Source organism: Pelophylax lessonae, assembly GCF_965119305.1.
Source record: "Pelophylax lessonae genome assembly, chromosome: 3".
Lineage (NCBI taxonomy): Eukaryota > Metazoa > Chordata > Amphibia > Anura > Ranidae > Pelophylax > Pelophylax lessonae.
Genome location: NC_138770.1, coordinates 374,043,567 through 374,067,269, shown reverse-complemented (window position 1 = coordinate 374,067,269; position 23,703 = coordinate 374,043,567). Strand labels below are relative to the sequence as shown.

General features: G+C 37.3%; 1 protein-coding gene across 10 annotated transcripts in view; it reads left to right on the top strand.

Annotated features, from left to right (window-relative positions):
* EPHA7 (EPH receptor A7) overlaps positions 1-23,703 on the top strand; it is a 275,589-nt gene that overhangs the window by 195,051 nt on the left and 56,835 nt on the right. For 6 of the 10 annotated variants that reach the window (XM_082251255.1, XM_082251250.1, XM_082251254.1 and 3 more), the window contains exons 6-7: positions 10,132-10,256; positions 22,444-22,636. In XM_082251255.1, the coding sequence (XP_082107381.1) occupies positions 10,132-10,256; positions 22,444-22,636 (318 nt within the window). The remainder of the gene's footprint in view (positions 1-10,131; positions 10,257-22,443; positions 22,637-23,703) is intronic. The other 4 variants (XM_082251257.1, XM_082251256.1, XM_082251253.1 and 1 more) reach the window with 1 other exon arrangement.

The following is a 23,703-nucleotide window of genomic DNA, read 5'->3' as shown; positions in this document are numbered from 1 at the left end:
GCACAGACATTGAAGGTGATGTGTACAGACATGTGGTGCAAATCACATGCGATGTCTGTAATCACATTAGTGTGAACCCAGCCTTAGGAAAGTTCCTTTTACTTCCTGTTTCTGTGATCACACAGGAAGAGAGGTATCTTCGGTAGAGACACATAGAGCAGTAAAAAAAAGCTGACAGATGTCCTAACTGATCACTTTTTCGAAATAGTGTTATTATTATTGTATGTGTCCCCAAATCTGCATAATAGGATTACAAGCATCAATAAAAACCTGACATGAGCCCTCTACCACCCTCAGTCCAAAATCCGATCCAATCCTGTCTGTCAAATCCAGATGGATGGAAACCGTATTTTCCATCCGTCTGGCGGATCAGACAGGCCGTCTGTTCTCATCCGATTCCCGCATAGAAGACAGCGGGGATCTGACCCCTCCATCTCCGCACACAGAGCGGAGACGGAGCTGTCATCTGCCTACTCAGCGGGGATCGGTGGATCGATCCCCCGCTGAGCAGAAAACAGAACGGACAGGTGTAAAAGGGGCTTTAGGGTTGTTTTACTAAAACTGAAGAGTACAAAATCTGGTGCAGCTGTGTATGGTAGTAAATCTGCTTCTAACTTCAGCTTGTTTAATTAACCACTTTTGGACCAAAAGAATTTGCCCCCTTAACGACCAGGCCATTTTTTGAGATTCGGCACTGTATTACTTTAACGGACAATTGCATGGTCGTGCGAAGGCTGTACCTAAATAAAATTGATGTCCTTTTCCCACAAATAGAGCTTTCTTTTGGTGGTGTTTCATCACCTGTGCAATTTTTATTTACTGCGCTATAAACAAAAAAATAGCAACAATTCTGAAAAAAAAAACAATATTTTTCACTTTCTGCTATATAACATTCCCAAAAAAAAAAAAAAATGAAATCATATTTTTTCATCCTGTTAGGCCAATTTGTATTCTGCTACATATTTTTGGTAAAAAAAAATCCCAATAAGGTATTTATTATTGCCAAAATATATTTTGGTTTGATTAACGTTTGATTATTACCAAAATATATTTTGGTTTGTGCAAAAGTTATTGCGTCTACAAACTAGGGGAAAGATTTATGTCATTTTTATTTATTTTTTTTACTAGTAATGGTGGCAATCTGAAATTTTTAGCGGGATTGCGACATTGCGGCGGACAGATCGGACCCCTGACTGAAATTTTTTACACTTTTGGGGGGACCAATAACATTACTGCAGTAATCAGTGCTATAAATACGCACTGTTACTGTAATAATGACACTGGCAGAGAAGGGGTTAACCCGGGGGCAATCAAAGGGTTAAGTGTGAGCCTAGAGGAGTGTTTTCTAACTGTATGTGGGAAGGACTTGTGGAATCAACACAAAGACCTGTGAGCCTAAATAGGATCACAGGCACTCTGTGTTCATTCCAGAGAGAACAAGGTTCTGCTGTGTTTACAACAGCAGACCTTCGTTCTCTCTCCACGGGGAGTGATCACGGGCAGCAATCGTGATTGCGATGGATCGGCTTCCCTGTTGCCTAATGGGGGCAGGCGCACGCGTATATCTGCAGGGGGCGGTCAGCAAGTGGTTAAGCTTTGGCAAAAAACCTGGAAGCTGATTGCTTTCTATGTGGAGCTGCATTATTTTGCACTCTCCATTTTAGTAAATCAAACCCCTTGTCTGTTGCTCAGCTGATAACAATTTATGTTCTGTATCTCTGCAGAGGACAGAAGTAACATTTTATGTTGGACTTGCATTTTAAAGCTGCCAGCTAGAATCCCCAGACCTATTGGTGTGCTTATTCAAGTGCAAAGAGCAGTAATGATATGAAAGCTGCATTAACCTATTAAGACCACAATTTACATTCTATCAGCTTGGATCTATCAGGCCATTGATATCTAATTGATTGCTGTTAGGTACTACATATTGTGCATTGTGCTTGTCTTCTAAAATAAGCTACAAAGCGTAAGAACCTTTTTTTTTTTTTACATTCCATGGTTCATGATTGGGTATCTAAAAAAAACACGTTCTAAGATTATGAAAAAATACTGATCCTTTATCATTTTCTTTCCTAGTACTGCTGATTTTTTTTTTTTTTAATAGCAATCCTGCAGTCAATCTTTGTTGTTCAAGTGGAAGAATTTGAACTATTAGACTTCAAAGCAATAAGGGATTATATTGTAATGAAACATCTTGATTTTTTTTTTTATTTTTTATACCTGTAGTTATGTGTTAAAACAGCTGCTACACTAAAAATGGCTTTTCTCCCTTCACTTTCTTACTGAAAAATAAGTCCAGCTCCTGGCAATGCAATTGAGTCTTATTGGATTTTGATGTACATGCAGAAAAAAATAAGGTAACGCTTAATCGAAGGTTTTGAGACATGGGGATGAATCTGTAATTCACACCTTTCTGAGCTCTCCCAGCATCTGCTTTCTGCTCCTTGAGAAACTGTTACATCTATGAGAATGCAGTAGGACAAGAATTTAAATTAAACATGCATGGCTTGTCTGTTTCTTATGACCTGGAGTCAAGTGGTGTCCCTGGGTAAATGCATTGATTTTTTTCACTCGATTACCAGAGATGAGCAATGGTAGAATCACTATAAAATAAGGTCACCAAAGAAACAAGAAAAGATGAGATGAGATAAGATCCTAGGGGTGCAAATTCAAGGCAATCTTTGGTTGGCATTCATAATTTTAATACGATTAACTGTGTTCACAGCTTTAATGTGAAGGGAGTGTATGCCCAGATAATTTGAAATTATTTTGCCTGCACTGCTTATACCTAATGAATGATTTATAAACATTTTGTTAAGATGCAGTCAGCATGGTGTCCCTGACCATTTAGACAAGTAACTCAATAATCTTATCATACTAGATAATCATACCAATTAGTTTTTTTTTTTTATCCCATGCAGCATGAAATAAAGTATTTGCGGCTGTTTTAATCCAGAATTGAGAATATTAAACCATTTTTATTTACAGTTGTGCTCATAAGTTTATATACCCTGGCAGAATTTATGGTTTCTTGGCCATTTTTCAGAGAATATGAATAACACAAAAACTTTTCTTTCACTTATGGTTAGTGTTTGGCTGAAGCCATTTATTATCAATCAACTGTGTTTACTCTTTTTAAATAATAATGACAACAGAAACTACCCAAATGATCAAAAGTTTACATACCCCAGTTTTTAATACCGTGTATTGCACCCTTTAACATCAATGACAGCTTGAAGTCTTTTGTGGTATTTGTGGATGAGGCTCTTTATCTTCTCAGATGGTAAATCTGCCCATTCTTCCTGGCAAAAAGCCTCCAGTTCCTGTAAATTCTTGGGCTGTCTTGCATGAACTGCACGTTTGAGATCTCCCCAGAGTAGCTCAATGATACTGAGGTCAAGAGACTGAGATGGCCACTCCATAACCTTCACTTTATTCTGCTGTAGCCAATGACATGTTGACTTGGCCCTGTGTTTAGGTACATTGTCATGTTGGAAAGTCCAAGTACGTCCAGGCTGATGAATGCAAATTTTCCTCCAGTATATTTTTGATAACATACTGCTTTCATCTTGCCATCAATTCTGACCAAATTTCCTGTGCCTTTGTAGCTCACACATCCCCAAAACATCAGCGATCCACCTCCGTGTTTCACAGTAGGACTGGTGTACCTTTCATCATAGCTGATTCCTCTCCAAATGTAGTGTTTATGGTTGTGGCCAAAAAGCTAAATTTTGGTCTCATCACTCCAAATGACTTTGTGCCAGAAGATTTGAGGCTTGTCTCTGTGCTGTTTGGCGTATTTTAAGCTGAATTATTTGTGGCATTTGCGTAGTAATGGCTTTCATCTGGCGACTCCACCATGCAGCCCATCTTTCTTCAAGTGCCTCCTTCTTTTGCATCTTGAAACATCCACACCACATGTTTTCAGAGAGTCCTGTATTTCCCCTGAAGTTATTTGTGGGTTTTTCTTCGCATCCTTAACAATTTTCTTGGCAGTTGTGGCTTAAAATTTAGTTGGTCTACCTGACCGTGGTTTGGTTTCAACAGAACCCCTCATTTACCCCACCCCAAGCAAACAGATCACAGGTGAGGATGGTTACCTTTAATAGCCATTCAAACCCCTTTGTGTCAACTTGTGTGTATGTTATCAGGCTAAAATCACCAGGGTATGTAAACTTTTGATCAGGGTCATTTGGGTAGTTTCTGTTGTCATTATGATTTAAAAAGTTAACACAGTTGATTCATAATAAATGGCTTCAACCAAACACTAACCATGAATGAAAGAAAAGTTTTTGTGTTATCATTCATATTCTCTGAAAAATTGCCTAAAAATCCTAAATTCTGCCAAGGTAAGTAAACTTATGAGCACAACTGTATGCAGGTTATGCAAGGAATTGCTTTAACATCCATGTTGGCCCTAAATTGGAAATTGTTCTTCACTGTGAATCTTTTAAATGTATATGTAAACTTCTCATATTTGCTCCTTTTGGTCTGTTAAATTTAACATTGAGATTTGTGTTATATGTTCAATAAGTGTAAAAATTGTAAAGAAAACTTTGAACTTGCCAGAAGTCCAGTGAGCTCACAACTTCATGTACACACTGCTGTGTTATCTACAACTCTCCACACAATGCTGTGGAGATGGGGAAGTGTACTTTAGTCCTAAAACACTTCATTGTCCTAGGGCAGGGATCTTCAAACTACGGCCCTCCAGCTGTTGCAGAACTACACATCCCATGAGTCATTATAAAACTCTGACATTCACAAACGTGACTAGGCATGATAGGAATTGTAGTTCCTGAGCAACTGGAGGGCCATAGTTTGAAGACCCCTGTCCTAGGGGGACAACACTGCTCCTCAAGCCCCGTACACACGTACCGATCGTCGGCATACAAATGTTCCTCTTTTCTCCCCGGGATGTCGGTGTCTGTTGAAAAGTGCAAAGACAGCACAAGGACAGCACAAGAATTTTGTCTGCAGACTTCAGCTGACTGCAGAAGTGATGTCATGTAATGGTTAACTTTCCCTGTGTTTTTAATTTTCTGAGCATGCCCAGTCTTGCAAATCTGCGGTCTGTCGGCCGAATTCTGTACTGACAGGCGAACAATCGTCCGTTCTGGTGTCCGCAGACAAAAATTTTCACGTTTGCAAGAAAGACTTTTGTCCGCGGATTGTGCGCAGACATCTGTCGGAGGCACCATACTAACACGCGTACAATCGGCAGATCTTTCGTCCGCCGACGTTTGTATGCCGACGATCGGTACGTGTGTACGGGCCTTCAGAGATGCAGAAAATGTTTTTCTGACAGGATCAAAATAAAGGAAATCCAGGTAAATATAAAGGAAAAAAATAACACAACCACCACATCTAATGGCTAAGAAGCTGCAACATATTACATTTCTGTTCTTGGGTTGAGATACATTTTAACATGTTTTGGACCTTAGGTGTGCTACACATGGCAATAAAAAGTCATCAGTGTGTGTGTACTATGCCCTTTCCTTTTGCCCGATTGCTGCTTACCCATTTGTATCTGTTGGCAATTCCCGCCTCTCAAAATACAGCAGCTATTAAGGGCCATATCAGAAGGGTGATTTATTTGCAGCAATAATCTTTTATAGCATAGTTACTTTCTATGAAATGCTCAGTATCTTTACAGTGATTTAAGGCTTAGCCATGCAGCGACTGACTTTATTCAGTGTTTTATGTGAGCAACCAGCTCACCAGCGACAATTGCTTTATATTCCCCTCTTTGGCTTAGCCACAGATTGCAGAAAGAGAGCAATATGTAGCAACACCAGCTCAATGCTGTAGCACTATAACTTGCCAGCGACTTACATTTCTAGTTACAAATCACAGTTAATCACCAGCATTAGCGATTTGTTAGTCACTACTACAAATCAATTATCTGGCATATAGTTACTTTTGTATTTTTTCAGTTCCTTAATCTGACGATCAAAGGAATGTTCTTTGATTTATGATGTCAGTTCAAGCAACCTGACAAACTTAAAAAGTAATAAAATGTTTCTATTTAACCTCTTATTAGCACTTAGTGTAACATAATCAGCCTTAGTTAGCCCCTTCTTCCCATTCTTCCCTAAGCTATTATTTTTCTGCTGATATTGTTTGTTTTTTTCAATTTATCTACAATTCCTTTTTATATTTTTTCTTTCATATTTTTTTTTTTTTTTTAGCGTCACATTAAAATAAAGAGCACGGTAGAAAAAAGTAAAAATAACTTTGAAAAGCTTTGTATCAGAATCATTGGGGGAGATTTACTAAAATGGGTGCATTCAGAATCTTGCGCAGCTGTGAATAGTAACCAATCAGCTTCTAACTTCAGCTTGTTCAGTTAAGCTATGACAATAAGCCCCTGTTCACATCAGCGCAATTTGCACCTGAATTTAGACTGAAATGCGACTTTGAAATCATGCAAGTTCAGATGAAGTCCCACGATTTCAAAGCCATGTTAAGTGTGAACGAGGGCTAAAACCTAGAAGCTAATTGGCTACTATGCACAGCTGAACCAAATTCTGTGTGCACCAGCTTTAGTAAATCCCACCATACATTTTGTGTAATTTTAATCTGGACAAATTGTAGAAAAGAATTGATACTTTTTAAATTGAGAAAAAGTCCTTTTTTTTGTTAATAGATTGCTTAAAAAAATTACAGGACAGTATCAACCAAAGAAAGCATTGTGTGTCCTAAATAAACAATATATGTATTAGTTTATCTTAAAAAATGACAACATGACTGCCAAATAAACAGGTCCATGGTAGAAATGTAAAAAAAGGTGTGAGAGCTGAAGTGGTTAAAGTCAAAAAGTCAAAATCTGTAAAAAAAAATTGTTAAAAAAGAAAAAAAAAAAACACCTTGCCTGACATTCAGACACCCAAAATATACCTTCTGTTACCTTTATTTCCCATTAAGCCTCTTCTCTTCTGCCGATTTTACTTTGATACTGCAGTCTGACATTCCCTGACTTGATGCCACGTAATATACCAGGTAATATCAGGCATCTTGTGCTGCCTGCTACTAGGCACAACTTTTTATTTTAAATGTTTACAGTGGAGAAGAGGTTCAGTGTGTGCGTGTGCGTGTGTTTCTGTTTATGTCTATGGTAGAGACATTATACATAAGATCCTCTGGGGCATTACCTGATTTGAATGGTTTTACATATTCAGTAATGCCCTGTGAAATATAATAAGCCTGTAAAAAATAAATAGAATAATATCCATGCAAAATGGATTATATTATAAGTGAGTAGAAGAAAATTTTGTTATCTTTGTTGAAGGGAAACTATACTTGGTCATCTAGATATTTATTAAAAAAATGTTTAACTTTATTTTTTTTTTTAAATATATGTTATCTGTATATCTTATTGAGATACAGTTTTTACTTAAACATAATGACATAGAGTTCCCAGAGCGTTATGAATTAGGTAAACACAGTACATTACAGCAGCTTGGTTTGAGCTACCATTTGAAGACAATTCAGACTTTTCAATACTGCGCCCGAGAGCAGCAGCATTTCTCTCTCTCTCTGTTACTCTTCAGTGGACTCAGTGAGAGCAGTGGGGACCATTGGCTACTTTTGCTGTCAGTCAAATCCAGTGACGAAGGAGCGAGGGTGAAGTCGAGCCGCACTGCATGTCAATAGACACACACAGCGGGACTCGGGATCAAGCCCGCGTGTGTACCACCATAGGAAGCTGCTTCCTATGCTGTCACACAGAGAAGAGGAGGAGCCCAGAGCATCGGCAGGGGAGCCAAGAGGAAGAAGATCAGGGGCTGCTCTGTGCAAAACCATTGCACAGAGCAGGTGTGTATAACATGTTTGTTTTTGTTTTTTTTGTTTTGTTTTTTTATAGAACCTTTACAATCTCTATAATTTTGTTCTTAGAATAATATGTAAAGAAATACATAGAGAACCCTTATCACAAACCAAGATGTGGACCCTACTCCTCCGTGCAATAGCTTTTCTTGTGAGTAGAGTCTAATGGGAAGCTGGTACTCTGCCAGAAACCCCTTTATGGGAATTTGATCTTAGCTGCAGGCTACCCTCACATCACTTTACAGGTACTTGCAGATATGGAAGAGGGTCGATGCTGGGGATCTGAAGAGAGAGAGGCAATAAGCTCTGGACAGCTGAAGGTAGGAGTGAGGGTGAGGGCTATAAGTGTAAAGAAGGCATGGTGGAAGCTCAAATTGGGGAGGCAGCTGGGGCTACAGGTGTAGAGATGACTGGGGCTGTGGGTGCTCCCAAGACTCTGGTTGCAGTTGAGTATTAACGGAGGCTGCGGGTACAGCAGAGGTGCCATAAAGATATGAACTAAGTTGAGCTGAATTATTATTTCTACCTGTTTGGAGTCCCTAGACTGGGCTTGTAATCCTTTCCATCAAGAGTGTTGTGTTTTACTTTTGTATGACTGGTTACTTTAATAAAGTTGAAGTTTAAAAAAAAAAAAAGTTGAGCTGCATTGGATACTGAAGCTGTGAATGCAGTGGGAAGTTAGGCTGTTGGTTCAGCAGTGGTGGGCTGTGGGTGCAGCAGAGATCAGGCTGTGGTGCATGAAAAACTACTGTGGGTATAGCAGTGGCTGGTGCAATGGGAATGGGGCTGGTGTGAAGTTTTTTGTACACCAGAACACTACATAATATAGGTATAGATAGATATAATGAAGACTACAAACAGGTTGCAGCATGTATAGTCAGCTTAATGGGAATTGATTAAAGTAAATCAGAGACCATAAATGAGAAATCCATAGCTGATAACATCTAGGACGTGATAATGGACCTTTTCTCCAAGGTCCATGAAACCTCTGCAAGCACAAGAAAATAATATGATGGCTCAGATTGTGCTAAATGATAGTACATACTGTTTAGTTTCTATATTTTACTACATTGATGCTTAACCTCCCTGGCGGTATGATTCTTTTGGATTTTAGGTGCGGAAAGCGGTACCATTATTTTGCATGTAATTCTTGTGAATGAGCAGCCCAAACCAACCGAATACATTATATATATATATATATATATATATATATATATATATATATACACGTTTGTGTGTGTGTGTATATATATATATATATATAATGTATACTGTTGGTTTGGGCACTGGGGGGCAAACTAATATGATTTTTTTTTTATTTTGAATTGTATCAGTGTGTTTGGTGTGTTTTTACATTTGAATTTGCCGCCGGTTCCACCCCCCTGCGAACGTCACGTCGCAGGATACGGAAGCCGGGGCACAGAGACGATCGGGAGGAAGAACCGCCGCTAGACACCGCCGGGACACATCGCTGGATCCCGGTGACAAGGTAAATAACCCTGCTTACAGGATCCAGCGATGCTTCTGGCGGTACCCCGAGTGTGGCTCGGGGTTACCGCTTTTTGCTCTGAAATTTAACCCCGAGCCACGCTCGGGAATACCGCTAAGAAGGTTAATGATTGATTTTTATTCAGAAATCTGTTTTATTAGCACTGTATTCAATGTATACAGTTTCTATAGTGATCTTTGTAAAATACTTTATTCAGACTGCTGTAGGGCAACTTAATATTTTTTAATATGTGATGAGGTCAGCTATGTAATGCTACTTCAGCAGATCCTGCCTTAATTATTTATACAGATTTGACCATTAGGCAAAAGTAAGTAGGCTGGTGATTGCAGTGAGTTATTACTTTGTAACTGCCATTCTTCAGTTAATGCTCAAAGGCTTTCAAACATCTCTTTTTGTTGTTTTGTTGTTCTATTTTCATGTATAATAAATATTTGGTCTGTCAGTGTCTCACAAGAGATTAATCTGAAAGCTTGCGATTTTTGGCTTAATTAGAATTCATTTGCTTAATTGTCAGTATAATCCCATCAATTCCTGTTTGCACTATCTCAAACAATGCTGTCTTGTGCTGTTTGCACTTTAATTTACATTTCGATTATAGTTTATGAGCATAATAAGGCTTTGTTTGAATATTCATTAGTATCTGGATTTTATTGTACTTTATGAAAAAGGTGCTTTATTTTAACGTAATGAAATCATTAAAGTCACACTGTGAGAGACTGATCAAATGTGGTGTTTTATTTGATATAGACAACAAAATGTTCTTATTTTGTTATCATCCTGTGCTGTTTCAGCTCCTTCCCAAGTAAGTGGAGTAATGAAGGAAAGAGTGTTACAGCGCGTTGTGGATCTATCCTGGCAGGAGCCGGAACATCCCAATGGAGTCATCACAGAATATGAAATCAAGTATTATGAAAAGGTAAGAGCCTTTACATTTAGAACACAAAATATTCCTTAATTTTTAACACACATAGCTGATATATTAAAAAGCACACTACTTTTTATATTATATTTTCTTATTTGCTGTTTATACTACTTTATTTCATTTGTTCTTTAAAAAAATGTGAAATGTAATAATAAAGTGAGGGCTTAGGTCTAATGTAATCAATCTGATTGTAGATTGGTGACTGTGAAATTCCTTGGTATAATGGCTGTACACCTGCAGCTAGTTTACACAGAATCCAACCAATTAACCAATTAGTGGAGCCCACTATGAATTTTATGTTCTCTTACTAGATTTTCAGGTAAAAGCTTTACTTTCTGATAGCTATAATTTGGAAGGCTAAATTGTCCAAAAGCCCATGACAGAAGGCAGGTAATTATGCCATGTATGAAAACGTTTCTTCTATCTGGTCATTATCTACTAACTAACCACTGAAGAAGTGTTTATGTATGATTTTATTGTATGCATATAACAAATCAGTTGTGATTTGTCTAATTGGAAGGCCTGTGTATTTTCAATATTCAGACAATTTATTTAAACATAGGATTCACATATATTGCATACATAAAACTTTCCTCCTTCGTCTTTCTTGATTTTTTTTCTAATTATTACGAACTGCTGATCCTTCTGTCATTTTTTTTTTTTTGGTTTCCACGTTCTTATAAAATTGATATATTCAAGCTAAAAGCTTCCACACTAATAACCATAACATTCAACAATGTGAAACCTTTAATAATCTTTTTTCCAGCCTATTACAACCTGTGTTATTCTACCCAATTCATGTATCACTTACTTTTGTTTACCTTCTTTTCCTGTCTTAGCTCTACTTTTAGTTATTAATGGAAATTCCTTATGTTCTCTTTAGTCTGAAATCAACACATAGCACAGATTTCTTACTCTTTTTTTTCCTGCCTTATGTATCATGTAATTTGTTATGAATCCTTGCTTCACTCCCTGCATGCTACTTTCCATGCTATAAAGTCTGTAAAAATAGAGATATTCCTTACATATTCCAGAAGAACACTCTGGTTCTTTCGGCACCTGCTGTGTCTATTACAAGAAAATTTATCACAATTACTAAAATTTCACAATCTTGTTGACAACTTGAGTCATTTTACTCTGGCCTTCTTTTTTTGACTTTCTGTCTTTCTACAAGGCAAGCTGGTTTTATATAGGAACGAACAGTACATAAAAGCATATTTAATCTGTAGGAAAATGCTGCATTTCTTGTAAACTTCCATTTTCCATTTCCTGATCATATTTTCTTTTCACAATCCTCCCTCACTCAAACTACATACTAACAACATTTAATTTACTTTTCAAGATTTGGGAACGAATTTTGATATTAGTATCCTATTTATGGAAAATCACTGTACTCTATTTTAAATATATTACCCTATATTATGTGCTATTTTCAATAGGCTACTTGAAGAATAGAGAAATACCATATTTTTATGGTCGGTTAGTGTTACCTAGAGATGTGGCGAACATAAAATTTTATGTTCGCGAACAGCGAACGCGAACTTCCGCAAATGTTCGCGAATCGGGCGAACCGCCATAGACTTCAATAGGCAGGCAAATTTTAAAACCCACAGGGACTCTTTCTTGCCACAATAGTGATGGAAAAGTTGTTTCAAGGGGACTAACACCTGGACTGTGGCATGCCAGAGGGAGATCCATGGCAAAACTCCCATGGAAAATTACGTAGTTGACGCAGAGTCGGGTTTTAATCCATAAAGGGCATAAATCACCTAACATTCCTAAATTGTTTGGAATAATGTGCTTTAAAACATCCAGTGTGTGGATACGATCAGGTATGATGTTGTATTGATCAGGTAGTGTAAGGGTTACGCCCGCTTCACAGTGACAGACCAAACTCCCCGTTTAACGCACCGCAAACAACCGCAAACAGTCCATTTGCAGTGGGCACAGTACAGTCTGTGGGCCTGACACTCACTGGCAGGCAACTGCAATTATATTACAGAGGAAAAATTAAATTAATTTTTTATCTGCAAGGTGCTGTGCCACCGTATATGAGTGGTGGGCAGTGGGCACAGTTCAGTCAGTGGGCCTGACACACACTGGCAGGCAACTGCAATTTATATTAAAGGGTAAAAATTAAATGACTTTTTTATCTGCAAGGTACTGTGCCACCCGATATAAGTGGTGTGCACACAGTACAGTCTGTGTATATATATATATATATATATATATATATAGAAAAAAATAAATAAAAGCAGACTGATATACCAGCCCTAAAAAGGGCTTTTTGGGGTGCTATCAGGATGCTGTCCTTACAGCAGGAGTGGACACAGTACACTGGCCTAGCTAATGATTTCCCTATTAAGTCAGCAGCAGCAGCAGCACTCTCCCTGCTCTAACTAACTCTGCAGCTTCAGAATGAATCTAAGATGGATGCTGTCCTTTTTTATAGGACGTGGGAGGGTCTGGGAGGGAGGGTATGCTGATTGGCTGGAATGTGTCTGCTGACTGTGAGGTACAGGGTCAAAGTTTGCTCAATGATGATGTATAGTGGGCGGACCGAACATCGCATATGTTCGCCTGCAGAGGCGAACACAAACAAGCGATGTTCGCCGGGAACTGTTTGCCGGCGAATAGTTCGGGACATCTCTAGTGTTACCATGGTTGTTTTACTTTAGAACGCTCCTTATTGCAGTTGGTAATGTTTTGGTTTAAAAATTTCAGAAGCCATGCTTTGAATGTATCGGGAACAATAAAGAGCCCAGGGTATACTTTCCAGCTATGTACAATCCACAATCATGTGGAAGTCTTGGCTGATAAACAATAGTTGACAGCCAGAGTGATTCAAATAGAAGCTTGGAATGTCAATAATCATACTATGTCTTGGGTAACTGTTGATTGTCCAAACATATATGCGAATGGAAATAACTTCTTCAAGTCTGCCTGACAGAGTTCTAACTAAGAAGTTTCTGTAATTCCTGTAATTAATGTAAACCTACATTCCACCTGACATCTGCGTGCTGCCATTTAGAGGCATTTCTAGATTTGATTGTATTTTCATTGCTTTACAACCCTTAGCTTTTAATTGACGTACAATAAAACCATAATACTTCATGCTTCCTCTAGACAAGATATCAATTTATTTGTCTTTCCCTACTTAGATTTTAAAAGGATACACAAGCCAACAAACATTTTGTATTCTTTAATATTACATAGCTCTTTACTGCAATACCTATTGGCCTACCTAACTTTCCTGATACTTTATATGAAAGCAAACATATAACATACCCAAGGAATTCAGAGGTTTTTTTTTTTTTGTATTTTTGTTTATGATCGATATCATAACATATATAAGATTTAACATACATAGGTGTCTTGGAAAATAATATAGGAGGAACTTCATCCAGATGAATACAGGGAAATTTCAGAGCCTTGTTAAAGGTTGACTGCAGTGTTCAAGCTTAGAACAAGGTACTGTAGTAGTGATAAATGTCTCTCCAGAGATCTCAGCTCTAGGCTTTTGTACACGTGATACAGTTAGGGCTTGCCATCACATATGGTTTGTGTGCCAAGCTGATCAGTTTTACTGATACAGGGTGGCACCTGTGCTCCAGGTCACATAAATGTACGTGACCTGACACTTCCGGGTAGGGGGCGCGCACGCATGCCACCAGTGGCTTGCTTTCACTGTGATGACACACAGCGGAAGCTGATTAGCGGGTGCATGGTGTCCAATGTCCTCTGGCACCAGCCGATCTTTAGGCAAAGAGACAGAATTGCGATCTTCCTATGTTAACAAGGCAAATCGTCGTTCTGACAGGAGGGAAAGTATGGAATTTGTGTCCCTGCAAAGCAGGGAATAAATCTCATCTCTTCCCCTAGTAAAAGCACCTCACAGTACACATAAACACTGGCTAGGCACACCCTTTAACCCTTTGATCGCCCCTGATGTTAACCCCTTCCCAGTCAGTATCATTCGTATAGTGAAAGTGCATATTTTTTTAGCACTGATCACTGTATTAGTGTAACTGGTCTCCAAACAGGGTTAGTTAGCGTTAGAATGTCTGCCGCAATATCGCCGTCCTTCTATAAGTTGCTGATCGCTGCCATTACTAGTAAAAAAATAAAATAAAAGTCCTATAGTTTGTAGACGCTATAACTTTTTCACAAATCAATCAATATACGCTTATTGGGATTTTTATTTACCAAAAGTTTGCAGCAGAATACATATTGGCTTACATTTTTTTTTTTTTCAAAACCGTTGGTCTTTTTTTGGTGTTAACGCAAAAACAAAACAAAATACCACCAAAAGAAAGCTCTATTTGTGGTAAAAAAAAAAGGATATACATTTTATTTCGGTACAGTGTTAAATGATCATGTAATTGTCAGGTAAAGTAGCGCAGTATCTCAAAAAATGGGCTGGTTATGAAGGGTGGTAAATCTTCGGGGGGTCAAGTGGTAAAAAGTTTTTTCCTAATGGCCTTTGATAAGTTACAATTATTTTGTCAGCAATAATGACACCATTAGCATTTGGGGCTAGACAGAGATAGCAAATGGTACAAAATGATTTTTTTATAGAGGAAAAATAAATTGACAGTCACCACAAGACCATAGGGAATCATAATTGAGGGCCCATTGACATTGTCCGTACACTAAACCAGAGTGGTTTAAAGTCTGGGCAGCTGTCTGTTTTACTGTGAACTGTAGTGAGCACATTTCACAGTTCCCATTTTTTTTTATCAACTTTATTTAAATTGCACAAGGTAATTCTTCATTCATGTCACCAAAAAGCGGCATGGTGGATTGCACTTCTGTGTGGTAACGTGGTGCCATGCAGTGTGCTGCGATAAAATTCAGTATGTCTGCAACTCACTGCACCACACCTCTGGGCTGCATTTCAGTGTGAACAAGACACATATTTGTTTTCTATGTGCCTTACTGATGACTTGCATTCTTCCAGTGCAGAAAAATGCCACTGCACTATATGTGATTGGATCCTAACAAGCCCAGAAAATTTAAAAAACAGTTAGAATTGATTGGAAAAGCTAAACTTTAGACAGGATGCAATACCTTCACATGAAAGTAATGGTCTTAGAGATATTGTAAGGAAGCCCACAAAATAGGGCCAAAAATATATATCTTTCCCGAGAAAGTTGACCAAAAGGAGAAAAAATTAAGATTTTTAGGACACCACAGGAAATATACTCCTTATTTCACAGTAACCTAATGGTAAAAGAAGACCAAAATTTAAATACCTTTGCTGTTGCAACAAAGTAATTTATTTTACTCTAAAACAGGTAGACTCAGCAGTAATAAAGTATAATAGATAATTTATAAAAAATATTTGTTTTCAGGATGCATGTCTTACACAGAATAGCATCAGTCTCAGTCCCATTAAACTTAGTAAACACTATACTAATTTTGGCCAACTGTCGCTACCTCCTGCCCAGCATCCTTCAATTGAAAAAACTAAGAAAGGGGTGGAAAATTGTCAGCCGACCAGTGATGCAGACACTATTTAGATATATTAAAATTGATCAAAAGGCAGCGCTAACAGGTATATATAAATAATAAATCAGTGTATACTGTAATAAAATTAGTAAATAAAGTGCACAATGTGATCAAAAGGTTACAAAATTCATAAAAATTCATAAATATTAAGGTGCATAAGTACAGTGCAATCATATGTCCATCATGCAACCATATATATTAGTGCAAAAATAAATAAAGTGCAGTCCAAAAGATGGTTCCCTCAGTGGAACTAAAGTGCTGAAAGGTGCTTAGATAATCCACAAAAAGTGCCCAGGTGTTCTCAAGAAGAAGACCCCCTATGGGGATGCACTCACCAAATCTAGAAAAAAGGAATTCATAGTGAAGCCCGTAGGTAATTTATTAAAAAGCAAAAAGAAAACTACTCACAAGCATTAGATTGTATTGAGCATTGGTTACAATCACATAGAAGTCATCCAACTTCCGCGTACGCTGCCGGCGTGCGTTCCACGGTGGTTTACAGGAAATAACGTTGTGTATTGCTCCGCTGCCCGGAAGTGCGTCGGCGCGTTTCACCCGCCTTTTTTGGGCGTTATCAAAGACATCACTTTCGGTTATGGCCGGTTCCTGTTTATACTCCACTAGCTCTACATGCGGCCAATCAGAAAAGGAGGGGTGAACACTAAATTATGCTATTACGACTTCTTGTTGCTATTGTGAAGCCATTGGTGTCCCCACGGCAATAAATAGTACAGTATTTGCAACTACTTCCGTGATATAACTCAAACGGAGCGAGCAGTAATTTATAATTACCCAAAATTAACTAAATAAATATGACCACCACCTCACTTCCTGTTAACAATGAATATTACCATAGTTAAAAAACTCTTTTTATTATATAAAAGTTTAAAAATTATTTTTATATGTGATTATAATTATTGCGATAATGACCATATTCAATAAATACCCAACCTATAAAAACATTATATAATATTTGTATTATACGTCAAATCGATACATAGCATAAAGATAAAATGAAAAATATAAAATAAAGATATAAAAATAGAAATAAATATAAGAATAGAATAAAATAAAAAAATATATAAAATAAAAAAGTAAGAATAAAAAAATAAAAATAAAATGAAATGAAAAATAGAAAGGAAAAATAATAATAATAAAATGAAAATGAAAAATAAAAATAATAAAATTAAAATAGAAATAAATAAAAATAAAAATAAATAATAAAAATTAAAAATAGAAATAAAATAGATAAATAAAAAATATAAAAAAATATATAAAAAATATAAAAAAAAAATAATTATAACAAAAATAATTATGCAATGCTAGACCTATTTCAGATCTGTATACAATAATCAAAAAAAGATAGATCACCAATTAGATAGGAAACAATTGAGGTCTAACTCTAGGTATTAGAGCTAGTGGAGTATAAATAGGAACCGCCTAACCGGAAGTGATGTCTTTGATAACGCCCAAAAAAGGCGGGCGAAACGCCTTGACGCACTTCAGGGCAGCGGAGCAATACACAACGTAATTTCCTGTAAACCACCGTGGAACGCACGCCGGCAGCGTACGCGGAAGTTGGATGGCTTCTATGTGATTGTAACCAATGCTCAATACAATCTAACGCTTGTGAGTAGTTTTCTTTTTGCTTTTTAATAAATTACCTACGGGCTTCACTATGTATGGCTCCTTTTCTCCTTTATAACACACGGTCGTGAATTAAGTGGAGAGGAGTTAATACAAAGGCATCCTTACATAGACTGTGCTGGATCCATCCTTCCGTCCAGGGGACATTGTGTGAGCTTAAGGCTTCCTTTTTTTCTAGATTTGGTGAGTGCATCCCCATAGGGGGTCTTCTTCTTGAGAGCACCTGGGCACTTTTTGTGGATTATCTAAGCACCTTTCAGCACTTTAGTTCCACTGAGGGAACCATCTTTTGGACTGCACTTTATTTATTTTTGCACTAATATATATGGTTGCACTATGGACATATGATTGCACTGTACTTATGCACCTTAATATTTATGAATTTTGTAACCTTTTGATCACATTGTGAACTTTATTTACTAATTTTATTACAGTATACGTGGATTTATTATTTATATATACCTGTTAGCGCTGCCTTTTGATCAATTTTAGTTATTCTGGTGTTTTACCTAGTGAGTAGCAGCTTCAGGATACACAAAATAATTTATTTATGATATTTAATTATATTAACGATTTATACACTTTTTTAGCACGGGTTTTAATCTTTTTAGCTTTACATATTTGGATATATTGACAACTAATAGGGTGGGCTGTCAAAATACAATAGCCACAGTAGGATATTCCTCCATCAGCACTCTATTGTATGGCTGGAGGAATATGTTGGATTAATTTAATTTAGCCCAGTTTTAGCATCTTCATAATATATTTGGTCCCTGCAACTAGAGGTAGAGGTAGGCAGGCATTGGGCAAAGAGGAACATTTTGGTTTTTCCTCAAACTGACAGTGATGTAGTAGAAGATTTCACAAAGTCAAAGTAGACCTTTTTTTAAATGTGACGGTACTTTTTCTGGTGATGTATCAGCACAAAAAAAATGTATTTATTTTTAAATAAAGCAATATTAGATCTTCCACAAAAAAAAAAGTATAGTTGGAGTGTGATAGCACCAATACAGTGCATCATGAACTACAACCATTGGAGCAGACGCCGAGTGAATTTTGCTCCTGCCCGGCAACTCTTGATTAAAAAATGTAGGGAGCCAAGTGGAAAATTGGCAGCCCAATAACCCTGCATTCAGTCAGATGCAGGCACTGTTTGGGTATTTTGACAGCTAGCTGGGCCGTCCAAATACAACAGCAACAGCAGGAGATTTGTCCATCTGCATTGGGTAACATCGATGGAGGAATCAGTTAGAATTTTTTCTGTTCAGCTTGATAGCTTGATATGCATATCGCCAGCTTTAGATAATATTTCCTTAAAAAAAGAATATATTTAGATACATTTTTACAGAAAAAATTCTTTTTAAACACGACGGTTAGAGAAATAAAGGTAATTAAGACGGAAATTACCTTTATGTGACTCATTCACTGCAGTTAGCCTTCCTCGTGTTCTTCCTGTTAAAGCTGGCCATAAAATAGTCACATTTTGGTAGAAATTCTTTGTTTAACCACTTAAGCCCCGGAAGATTTTACCCCCTTCCTGACCAGGGTTTTTTTTGCGATTTTTTTACTGCTTGAATTTAATGGATAATTGCGTGGTCATGCAACGCTGTACCTAAACGAATTTGACGTCCTTTTTTTCCCAAAAACAGAGCTTTCTTTTGGCGGTATTTAAACACCTGTGAGATTTTTTGATCATGCGCTGTAAACAAAAAAAGAGCGTCAATTTTGCAAAAATAACAATATTTTTAAAAAAAATTTATATGAAATTCCCCAAAAAAAATGTAAAAATCTAATTTTTTTAACATTTTTGGCCAATTTGTTTTATGCTGCATATCTTTGGTAAAAAAAATTGCAAAAAGCATATTTTGATTGGTTTGCGCAAAAGTTATCGCGTTTACTAACAAAGGGAAAGATTTTTGTCATTTTTAGTGGGTTTTTTTTAACGAGTAATGGCGGCAATCTGCGATTTTTTTTTTTGCGGGACTGCGACATTGTGGCGGACCCTTGACTGACATTTTTGATACTTTTGGGGTTACCAGTGACATTACTGCAGTAATCAGTGCTATACATATGCACTGTTACTGTAAAAATGACACTGGCAGGGAAGGGGTTAACTGTATTGGAGAGGGAGGGGTTATGTGTGTCCTAGGGGCGTGTTTCTAACTGTGATTGGACATGGCTACTAGTGTAAAAACAGAGATCAACGGTCCTACATAGTAGAACCGTCTGATCTCCATTTTTACACAGGGGAGAATGACAGGCGGCTTGTTTACATTAGCCGCCTGCCTTTCTCCCTTCCCGGCGAACGATCGGGAGTGACCGGCGGACATCGGGTCCGCCGGTCACATGCTCTGACTTGTTAAGGAACGAGCCGGGGCGGGCGCGCGCTCACCCGCTATTGGATCACAAGCCAGTGACAGGCTAGTGACGTACCGGTACGTCACTTTGCCTGGCCGGGGCTGACCGACGCAGTATATGTATTTGCGGCGGTCGGCAAGTGGTTAAGAATGTTCTTTTTTTTAGCGGGGTTAAATCAGCTTTTGACCATAGTTACAAAGAAATTTGAAATGAGCAGGATAGCAAATTTTCTTGAACTAACGCATTTCTAACAGTGAATGTGATTTTAATTCTAGAAATTGTATACATTAGAAAATTGAATGTTACAAGCAAATAAAATTTAAAAGTACTTTCGAACGACATTCGCCAAGTCATCAAATGTACCGAGATTTTTATACAAATGTTCATACAAATAAATGATCTATTATACTTTATTACTGCTGAGTCAACCTGGATGCGTTCGGGGCCATACCCCTGCACAGATGTCATTTGGAATCAGTGGCTGTGTCCATGAAGCCGCTGCGTTCCCAGTAGTCAACAGTGGGACTGTCATCATAGAGATGTACGCAACACCTGTGCATCCCTGTACCAATAAACATAGTCCTGAGCGGGGCATAGATGTAATCACCCCATGTAAACGAGGCCTAAATTTCACTGCTATAGATCAGCTTCTGAATAGTAGGGCATCTTTAGATTTTTTTTTATCATTATTTATTTTTTATTCCTAAGGCTAGCAGGAACAATCTTTTGACAGCAAGGTATATAAACACCACTTTTTCTTGTCACATAGGGACTGAGAGAAAGTGCCCTTAGCTCTGTGTTGTCTAAGGCTTTTTCACAGGACTCCAGCTGGCAAACAGCAGCGAAGGGGCTTAGTTATCAAGTAAACCTGTTACTTTGTTTTGTTCACTTTAAATGCCTAAGTGTGGTACATATCTTCACTCATTTAATGTTACCTTATACCTGACAGTTAAAAAAAATATAGTAAACTAGCAAAATGCCTAAAATGCAGACACCTAGAAACGCCTTGATCTAACTTTAGATGTATTTTCTCTGCATGAAGTTTTATTTGTTGACTAGCATTACTACACAATCTAAAGCTAAACTCTGGGAGTTAACCTCCCTGGCAGTATGATTCTTTCGGATTTTAGGTGCTGAAAGCGGTACCATTATTTTGCATGTAATTCTTGAGAATGAGCAGCCCAAATCTACTATTTACATATTTTTTTTTTTTACTGTGCATTCTTCTTTATAACATCTCGGGTATGATAAAGTTTGAAACACAAAATCATAAATTATAATATAATAAAAAACTATAAATAAGTTAAAGTATGTATACATTTATATATATATATACTGTACATATATATATATATATACTGTGTGTATATATATATATATATATATATATATGTGTGTGTGTATATATATATATATATATATATATATATATATGTGTATATATATATATATATATATATATATATATATATATACATATATACACACATAAAAAGTACAGTAAAACTGCAGGAAAGGGCATGGGGGGCAATGTAGTGTGAATTAATTTTATTTTGAATGGTATCAGTGTGTTTGGTGTGTTTTTACATTTAAATTTGCCCCTGGTTCCACCCCCCTGAAAACGTCATGTCGCAGGAGATGGAAGCCGGGGCACGAAGAGGATCGGGAGGAAGATCTGCCGCCGCATACCGCTCTCATACATCGCTGGATCCCGGTGACAAGGTAAGTAACCTCTTTTACAGGATCCAGCGATGCTTCTGGCGGTACCCCGAGTGTGGCTCGGGGTTACCGCTTTTGGCTCTGAAATTTAACCCCGAGCCACGCTCGGGAATACCGCTAAGAAGGTTTAACAAAACCTACTTTTGCAGTACGTACCCCAAACCCCCCCCCCCCCTCCATGTCTCCATTAATGAACTCCATTAATGAACTTGCTCTGATGTGAGCAGCCCTTGATTAAGTAAAGGCAAATAGACTGTGCACTTAGTTGCACTCATTTTCTCCAGAGCCTACTGAATGCAATGAAGCTTCACTTTGTTCAGAATACCCAAACAGGCGTAAGAGAAAAAAAAAAAGTTTTTACTTGCACATGATTGGATGATGAAAATCAGCAGAGCTTCACCATGTTCACTAAGGGGGAAAAATAAGTGCACAGACTACTTGCCTTAAGTAAATCACCTCCATTGTGTGACGCAGTTAGCTGAGAAGAGGCTAAATGCAGTGTCTTGTATTACAATTTTTGGGCAGAAAGGCAGATCTTTTGGTAACATAAATTCACTGAGCATCAATATATCTTTTCAATAATTTCTGATGAAAGAAATTTATTTAAATGGAAGTATAAAAACTACTTTCTTTAAATGCAATTATATGTAGTTAGAAATATAATTTAGCTGTAACTGCCCTTTAACAAATGTACTACCTATGGCACTATAGCCTTGTGTTTAGTCATCTTCCAAGTTACTTTACCTTTTGAATCAAATTTTCAATCTCAAATATCACTTTTCAGTTCCAGTATTATATTGCCATCTGTTGCATCTCAACCATCATGTGAAAATACATCTTTTGATAGGCATGAAGGACATGTTTGTTCCAGTTATTGCTGCAAACTGCAGTCTTCCAGATAATTCAAAAGAAATTTACATGTTTCACAAATATTTTTTATATTTAGGATCAAAGGGAGCGTACATATTCTACACTGAAAACAAAATTGACATCTGCTTCCATCAATAATCTTCGACCTGGAACCGTTTATGTGTTTCAAATCCGAGCCTTTACTGCTGCTGGCTATGGAATGTACAGTCCTAGGCTTGATGTCACCACCCTGGAGGAGGCTACCGGTAACCTTTCAACTTTTTTCTACAGTATGTAGCAAGTTTACTTGTAAAATATCCATTCACAAAAAAAAAAAAATATATATATATATTTTTTTTAAGTTTACATTTAGTTACAATAAAGTATGTGAGAAAGTTACATTGTGCTTCTGAATATAACTGGTTTATGAAATCAAGTCATGTTAAAAGTCCCCTGTTTTTCTTTTGTTTTGGTCATGTTCTTGCATATTTTTGTGTGTGTGTGTGTGTATATATATATATATATATATATATATATATATATATATATATTTATAGATAATGTATAAAATGTTGTTGTGTAAGTGTATGTATGCATGTACTGACTACATTACTTGATCACAGTAAATGCAAAATATTTTTTTTTTCATTATTATATTTATGAGATAAATGGCAACATAGTGGTATGTATTTTATGTTTGCTAACAATGTTTTTTTGTATATTTGTAAAGCAGTCATTTTATAATTTATTCATCAAACATTCACTACAGGTGAAGCTCCCTGGTGAATGTGTTTTTAAATTAGTCATTGATTTAGCTGCAGGGAGTTTAGTAAATTACACATTTACTACTTTATAAATATGCCCATATGTTTCCTCAAAGTAATCTTTTTTTTAAGTTTTAGGTAGAGTGGGTAAGGATTAGAACCCCTGTCATGTTTTACTGCCATCTGTAGCTCATTCAGGTTTTTTTCTGGGACTTAGGGCTTGTTTACATTTGCGATTTGTGGGATAAAACCCCAAGGTTGAGCCCCATTTTTACAAACCCTTAACAGTTTCCACTTTTGCTTCAGAGGCAGTGGCCAGGGCTGCAAACATGCCATGACCACAGCAAGAATTATATCCCCTGTGATGCTTGGTAGGCAGTACCACCCACTGAGTCTGACCCATTCAGGTGAATGGGGCCATGCTGAAACTGCACACAACATGTGTGGTTGTCCAGTATTTACGGGGATAAAGCAAGCAGCAAGGATGCGATACAATGACTCACCACCTGTCTAATGAGGAGAAATCTGAATGCAAATGCTCTTCAGGGAGAAAAGTAGATGTAAAAAAGGCCTCACTGTCTAGGTGACATTAG